At 36.4% G+C, this 8,732-nt stretch overlaps 1 protein-coding gene across 1 annotated transcript; it reads left to right on the forward strand.

Annotated features, from left to right (window-relative positions):
* The first annotated feature begins 2,266 nt into the window (after nt 1-2,266).
* On the forward strand, nt 2,267-7,877 carry LOC122647434 (probable disease resistance protein At5g66890). The gene is made up of 5 exons (XM_043840824.1): nt 2,267-2,689; nt 3,864-4,273; nt 4,387-4,736; nt 6,605-6,795; nt 6,882-7,877. The coding sequence occupies exons 1-5, from the start codon at nt 2,323-2,325 to the stop codon at nt 7,730-7,732; spliced, it is 2,169 nt and encodes a 722-aa protein (XP_043696759.1). The 5' UTR covers nt 2,267-2,322; the 3' UTR covers nt 7,733-7,877.
* Nucleotides 7,878-8,732: the final 855 nt, after the last annotated feature.

Below are 8,732 nucleotides of genomic sequence, written 5' to 3' on the forward strand. Positions count from 1 at the left end.
TTAAGGAAAGCACCTCTGTAACATGCCTTGAAGACTCCAGCCTTTCTGTTCTAACATATATTATATATGAAAACAAAAGTTGCTTAAACGACCAACTTGATAGGCTTACGATGATGGCTTGGCTCACTAATTTTAGTCACGTTGAGGGATGATGTGATAGTTTCAACTTGTTGATAGATGGATTTAGAGTTAGATTAAGCCTAAGAGAGTACGAGAACTCCACTCATTCTCTCTCTCATCCGCATAGATCTTTTGATTTGGTGAAATCCATGTGTGAACCTACGGGCGTATGAGAATATGATCCGCACTCAGTATTGAAAAGCTATTATAAATGGAACAATTTCGTAGATCTATTAGATAAAAAAAAGTATTACAAAACAAGTAGATTTACAAGAAAGTAAATGTGAAAGTAAGTCAAACCTACTTGTTTGTGATATTTTTCCTTATCTAGCGGATCTAGTTAAGTTTCTCTTTATTATATTAATTGACGTATAGTTATGGCTTGTGCTTATGTTTGTTTAATCTTGTTTAGGATGACACGGGTAGACCAGGACAGGGTCCGCCAGCACCTGGGCCTGGAAATCCGGTCCGTGCGTAATGATTTCTTCTGCTAGGTAGGATACTAGATTTAATTTTAATTACATTGCGTGGAGATCACTGATGTTGGATAAGGTTTAGACCTTCAATTTTATTATTTAGCTGATTTTGCTTAACAATCTGTTTCTATTTTTCCTAGTCCAACCTTGAACGTCATATGTTGAACATTGGAAGCTTTTTCCTTAAAATTGAATTTTAAATTTTCTTATTAAACCATTTCCTTATATTGCAAGTTTGGCTTGATGCATGGACAAGCAACCCTGGGTACTCAATTATACCCTCAAGCCAATCTTAAATGCATGGGCAAGCAACCCTGGGTGAAATTATCTCAAGTAGCTAAACGTACAGGTGAAATAGAGTCGGTTGGGCCGGGTTTTTTAAAATCCTAACCCAACCTTGAATCCTCTTAGCTAAACCCAAGCCTAATCCAGCCCTAAGTCGGACTGAGATATCTCAGTCTAGACCCAACCACGTCAGGCTCAACCTAGCCCAGCCCAGCCCAATCATAATTGACTTTGATCAGGCCGGGTTGGGCCGGGTTGGCCCTGATTTGTGTAATTTACATCATCCTATTAAAAAAATGAGACACATGTGATTGGATATTGGTTTGTTTTATACTCAATTGACTATTAGACTTTTTTTTTGGTTAATAAACTTAATTTAATCTTAAAATTACAAATATTTCGTTCAATAGATAATTAGCATTTTTTTGATAAACCAATAGATAATTAGATACTAAATAAAATTGTAAAATGTAAATAATATATTATAAAACATAACTTAACACAGGGCTGGGCTAAGCCCGAGGCCTCAACCCTGGCCCAACTTGACCCTAACCTAGGGTCTTGAAATTTTAAGCCTAACCTACCCTAAGGGTTGAAAAATCCAGCCCAAATCCATCCATGGCCTTGTTCGGGCTTAGGGCGGACTCGGGCTGATAAGGTCAAACTTACACCCTCAAGCTAAAGGAGGATAGAAGAAAGTACTCTTCGGAGAGTGTACTGTCAAAACCCATGTAAGGACGGTAAAATAACCATTCCGCCCCCATGAAAAGACGAAAATCCCACTCTCACTGACCCTTGGCTAACACGGATCTTTTTATTAATATTTTTTTGTTCCCAAGTAAATTGGTTGACTATCGTATCAATGACGAAGGTGGACCGTCGGAGCTATAATCTCTCTCTCTCTCTCTCTCTCTCTCTCTCTCGGTGATAACTGGGCAGGTTTGTCGATCGAGAGAGAGAGAGGTGTAACTGGGCAGCTTCGCAGAAAGACTGGTTAAACCAACTATACAAATTACAATGGATGCAAGGAAGGTTCCCACAAGGATCAAAGAAAATGAAGCGCAGCTTAATCACTCTGGAGCTTCTTCTTTCCCTCTTGAAGCTCTACTAAGCAATTCTAATTTTGGGGATTTAGGTTTTTGGGAGTCTTGAAATTTAGAAAGAGGCAGAGAGAAGGAGAAAGATGGAAATTGTTGGAGGACTTCTTCTGGGGCCAGTAGCGCAAGAATTAGTGGATGCGATTTTAGTAACCAAAAATAGAGTTCATCATTTCAAAGATAATCTGGAGAATCTCCATTCCACTCTCCAAACCATAATTCCTCTGATCGACGAAAGCGATCGTCTGAATAAGCAGTTAACAACAGATCATCATCTTCTTCATCATCGTCCAAGAATCCATATCGAGAAATTAAGGGCAGAGTTGAAGAAAGGGAAAGATCTTATGCGGAATTGTTCGCAAATATCATTCTGGGACTGCTTCAGCAAGGATAGATACTCGCAACAAATGGTCGAACTGAATAAAACTTTGCTTGAGTGTTTCCATACGGAAGTTTTGGCAGATACATGGCTTGTCAGTCAACAGATCCTTGTTAATCTCAGAGAAGAGAAAAAGGTGATCAGTTCGAGACCAGAAGTTTCATGCTCTGCGCCAGTCCCAGACACGACCTTTGGATTGGATTTGCCACTGATGGAACTGAAGAAGATGTTATTGTTTAGAGAGGATGTGAGGGTTCTTGGTCTGTGTGGCCCTCCAGGTTGTGGGAAGACAACTTTAGCTGCCATGCTTTGCCGAGATAAAGATGTGAAAGGTATGAAATTTCAAAGCGAAAACACTTTGTACTACTTGTTTCCTTAGTCCTTCTTTTCTGTTAGTATATATGTAGATGTAGTGTTTGATTTTATTTTTTCACTAAGAAGTTGAGAATAATAAGTGAAACCAATTGATTGCGCAAAAACTACTTATAACTTATTCCAATAATCAGTCTCTCTCTTCATTGTTTAAAGATTGGGAAAAAGATCCTTGCCAGGTTGCGTGGCATCCGCTCCCAGTCACTCAGGGGATGAAATGACGACCCCACCCCCTATGAAATACAAAAAACCCACCGATGTTGATGCTCCTGTGCATCCCCTCATTGGCCCACATGCTGGTGCAGGGGCCACACTACCGGGCAGCGTTTGTATTCCCTTAAAGATTTTACCTTAAATAACCAATTTGTCTCCAGAAGTTGTCAAAAGAAATCTTCCATATCTTACTATGTTCCAGATGATATAGTGAGTAACAAATCATTGATCATGACATCGAACTAACACTATTAAATTCATAACATTAAAAATAAATTCATTAGTTAACAAAAAAATAAATTCAAAGTTAATTATGTCCAAATAATAAGAAGAAGGTACCTATTTTAGGATACCACAACAAAAAAGCTTGCGATAACAACCATATCAATGATATCCTTTCTCATCCATGTTAGCCTTGATGCCATCTATAAGTTTCCATCTCCTCTTAAGCCTTTTAGGGGAATCATGCATAAAGGAATCGATATATCATGTCAGAGTTACATAGAAGGCTTTGAAGTGGAATATACTTTGTCATTCACCAGAAATAAACCACCATAGTTATGAAGGATTTGTAACATATTTCTCTTTGATGGGTTCATTCCTTTGCAGAAAGGGTGTAAGATCTTCTGTATCTTAAGATTTGGGGACATACCCTTTTGACTCTCTGAAGTTCAGCTACAAGGAACAAGATTTATGTTCTCAATGGATGAGTGCCCCTTAATTACTTGAATACATACATCTCTATCTTGTTCAAAATACTTTTAGTACTTCTTTGTCTTGTAAAAATAGCCATATGTTTATATTAATTACAAGCTCCACATTATGCCCTCCTGATTATTATTATTATATGCTTTTGTTCTTTTACATTAAAAACTTAGAGCTTGATGCTTATGGCTACTCTCTAATACCCTGGTTGGACAGACAGTTTCAAGAACAATATATTCTTTGTTAGAGTTTCAAGCACACCTAACTTGAAAGAGATAGTAGAGAGATTGTTTCAACAGATGATGAACGGAACACGTACATTCCTAGATGATGAAGATGCAGTAATCCAGCTGGGAAACCTGTTGGAGAGGGAGCCGAAGGCCACATTGTTAGTTCTAGATGATGTTTGGGATGACTCAGTTGTTCAGAAATTTGTCTTCAGGATAAAAGAATATAAGATCCTGGTTACTTCAAGAACTGAATTTCCAACGTTGGATGATACATATTCTTTGAAAATGCTGACTGAACCAGATGCCATGGCACTCTTTCGTCACTCAGCATTATTTCCTCAGAGTGGGAATGGGAATAGGAACTATGAAGAGCCTGATTGGGATCTTCTAAACAAGGTGCTTCATCTACTTCCTATCTATATTATATATATACATACAATGCTGCTATTGGACTCTGCATGCTTCTTCTTAAACTTCAACTGATTGTAATGGAAATTGTTAAATTGTAGATAGTGAGTGGTTGCAAGGGACTACCACTTGCTCTTACGGTGATTGGCCATTCATTGCGTAGGCAACCTCCCAGGGTGTGGCAATACACTGAGAGGAAGATGTCAAGTTGCTCCATTTTTGAGTCCCACACTGTTTTGTTAAATAGTCTTGGAACAAGCATAGATATTTTGGAGAAGAATGTTCAAGAATGTTTTATGGACTTGAGTTCCTTTCCGGAAGACCAATGGATCCCTGCTTCATCTCTGATAGATATTTGGGTTGAACTTCATGGAATAAATGAAGTTGATTCTTATTTCAACCTCCGTGAACTTTCCACTAAAAATCTTGTTAATCTGATTGAAATCTCAAGGTACTCTCTCTCTCTCTCTGTGTGCGTGTGTGTGTGTGTGTGTGTGTGTGCGCCAATATTGTCTTTTCTGTTTTTTCCTTTGGCACTTCTCATATGAGGTTTATATTACATTTTAAAGTATATCAGTCATTAACTCATAATTATCACAAGGAATGGAATATGACGATAAAGGGAAATATGAATCAATACTATTATCTACAAAAATAACCTTGACCTTGACATTTTAGCCTGTTACATGCCGCGCTATGACAGTAAATTTTCAACTGAGCCAGCTTTGTGTACAACTATCGCTTATTTTGCTAAATCCATTATTTTCTTAAGGGTAAATTACACATTTACACGTGAGATACCTGACATTTAAGGTATCTAGTGTTTTAAAAGTAAGTCACATTTAGGTACCTAATTTTGAAAATTATGTTTGGGGTATCAAACCACAGACAGTGTTAAGTGGCATTAACATATAATGATGAAATGACAAAAATTCCTTGGTTCCTATATCTATAAGAAAGATTTCAAATTAGAACGTTATAATTCAACATCACGTTTTCTTGTTTTTTTTTTTATAACATTTGATTTGAATCATGGCTATGATGTAGTATTTAAATCTTGGCAAGCATCATGATACAATTTGATTTATGATCAAACCATCAATAGCTTCAAAAAGATTCCAATAGGAAGGATAGTATCCAATCATAATGTTTTAACATTTTTAAACGTTTGATTTGGATCCTGACTGTTCAATTAACATTATCATGACAAACAAAATGCTATAACCTAGTCTAAGATCAAACCATCAAAAAGTTCTAAAAGATTCTAATTGGAAGAATACAATTCAATTGTTATATTTTTGCATTTTTAAACTTTTGATTTATAACACGACTGTTCATTGGTATTTTAAATCATTACACATACCATGGTAAAGTTTTGATATATGATGGGATCATTAGAAGCATCCAATCATATGATTAAGATATTAATTGTAAGATGCATGATCAAATGATTATAATGATCAAATAATAACCCGACCTTTACTGTTGTGTTTGTCATGATTTAAATTGTCAAGTGAACTTCGTGATGTTAATCAACGGATTAAAAATGCCAAAATATAATAGTTCAATTATATCCTCCCAAACATAATCGAACAGTTTGATAACATTATGATTGAATCTGATCATTGTAATTGAATCATTTTTGAAGTTATTGATGATGTGATCTTAAATCAGATTATATCATGATGTTTGTCTTAATTTAGAATGTTATATGAATGTCCATGATCTGAATCAAAGGTTAATAAATATAGAAAAAAGTGATGTTGAATCAAATACTTCCAATTGAATTTTTTTGATAGATATAGGAATTTAGGGCATTTTGATCACTTCATCATCATATGATAATACTTCTTAACATGTTGGTTGTACCTTAACATTAGGTACCTCAGGTGTAATTTACCATTTTCTTATTATTTTGCAATTACATTCCTGTTACATTGGCTCCGTGTGGTTGCAAGGAAAATAAATAAAGGGAAGTGAAAACAAATCATTACAAAAGTGGAAATTTTTGTAATCTTTATCTCACACGATAGTGTACCTAACTCCAAAACATACCGAATTTGGTTATTAAATTTCATTTTATTTTACAATCAAATGCCTTTGAATTGAAAAGTAAAAAATATTTTACATCTGAAAAATAATATATTTACCAAATATGGTTAGATTTGTTGGTAGATTATACATTCATGGTTAGAAAACTTTCCTTCTTTGTTTTTTCAAAATTCATTTCACTTCTCTTTACTTGCAACCAAACAGTGTCTTCATATCCACTTATAAAATCACTTTCTGAGCAGCAGAATTCCCCTTGTAAACCTGCAGAGATGCAGGGGAGATTGATGGCAACATGAATAAGCTATTTGTTACCCAGCATGATCTACTCAGAGAATTGGCTATCTACCGGAGCCAGCAGCAGGGTACAAGGTTAATCATGGACGAAAGAAGAGAAGATAGCCTTCTCAAGAGAAAAAGGGAACAAGAGTTCAGTGCACGCCTCGTCTCTATCCACGCAGGTTTCTTCACCTGCAATATTGTACACCAAGGAGCAGCTTAACTTTAATATCTTTCTTTGATATGATTTATGGCTAATTGTTTGCAGGTGAAAAGTTCTTGTCAAACTGGTGCGACATGCATTTTCCTGAAGCTGAGGCTTTAATCCTTGATTTTTTTGCGACTAAGTACACTTTACCACCATTCATGGACAAAATGGAGAAGCTGAAGGTTCTAATTATCGTAAATCATGGGCACTACTATACCCAATTGAGTTGTTTGACAACACCTGGCTATTTCTCCCATTTAAAGAGAGTGAGGCTGGAAAAGGTTTTGATCCCTTCCCTCAATGAAATCTCAATGCCATTGAAGAACTTGCAGAAGATATCATTGTTCATGTGTCAGTTTGGTCCAGTGTCGAGCTGTGAAATCGACTTTCCCTACGTGTTTCCAAACCTTGTTGAGATGGATATTGATTATTGCAATGATCTTGTGGAATTGCCTCAAGGGATTTGCCATCTTGCCCACCTACAGAATCTCAGCATAACTAACTGTCATGAATTATCTGCACTACCTGAGGGAATTGGATGTATGAGAGATTTAAAAGTGCTAAGGCTGCATGCTTGTACGAAATTGTCTGAGCTACCTGACTCTTTAAGAGAACTAGAGGAGCTAAGGTTTCTTGATATATCTGACTGTATCAATGTGGAGCTGCCTGAATGGATTAGTGATCTCCATAGTTTAAGAAAGGTCAACATGGGAGGTTGCTCAGAAGTGAATGAATTGCCTTGTTCGGCCATTAACCTTGTGCATCTAAAGAATGTTATCTGTGACGAAGGGACTGCCAATCTCTGGAAACGTCTCAAATTTCATTTACCTGAGCTGAACATTACAGTGCGTAAAGATGACAACAACTTATTCTGGCTTGGTGATCTTAAGAGCCACAAACTACGTTCTTGAGGTAGGATAACTTACCTGTCCACTTTGTTTTCCATAGGGATGTGAAAATCATTACTGTATGTTATTGACGATAGATTTATGACCTTTAGATGCTCTTTAAGAGTTCAGTTGATAAGATAAAAAATAGCAGGTCTATTTGCAGGTATAGATGCGTGGGTCCTACATCCTTGTGATGTTTGAACAACTAATATAACCTGATACTGTATAAATGTTGTTGAATGATATAGCTCTTCGCTCTGCAATGCCCATGAACAGATTATATTTAGCAGTTATGAGCTTGAGCGTACTACCTTAGTTCTTCCAATATTGATGACTCTTGCTTTGAGAGCTTGAAATTACGTTAGAGCAAGTTGTAAATAGAACAATGGAAATATGAGAGATAGACTTGTCTTAAATTAAATAGCTACCAACTTGAATTTACTACAGTGTAAGATTTCTTCATGAACTATCACAAACTCGTCTACTGCAATAGAAAACTTGTAGTTAATTGTTAGAAGAAAATGGTGAGGCTAGTTGGTGGCGGCGGAAGCGATTCGGTACAATGTACATCACCAAAAAAAATTCCAGCAAAAGACCTCAATGAACACAATGATGAAAACATCCACTGAGGATTCATGGTTACCTAACACATTGGTAGCATGTTCCTCCAAAAGAATGCGGCACTCGATCTTTGTTGACTGCATCCTTTTCAATGGCTGAATCCCAAGCTTGAAGATGAAGAAGACTATTTTTCTCTCTTCAACTATTTTTTCTAATTTGTATTGTGCAATTAGGGTTTCAGTCATAGCTTCTTTTATATAGATGAGCTAATTAAGTATGAAGATTACAATCTAACGGACAAGAATCATGCCAAGTGGTGTGTGATCCTAAGGGGTAGCTTTTAAATTATTCTTAATTGCATTAAAAGAAGACACTACACAAGACTCTTGCCCACCCCCCATACTACTAACATCCACAATGGACCTTGAAAGCATGGAATAAAATCACCACCATGAAATGT

Source organism: Telopea speciosissima, unplaced genomic scaffold (assembly GCF_018873765.1).
Source record: "Telopea speciosissima isolate NSW1024214 ecotype Mountain lineage unplaced genomic scaffold, Tspe_v1 Tspe_v1.0046, whole genome shotgun sequence".
NCBI classification, from domain to species: domain Eukaryota; kingdom Viridiplantae; phylum Streptophyta; class Magnoliopsida; order Proteales; family Proteaceae; genus Telopea; species Telopea speciosissima.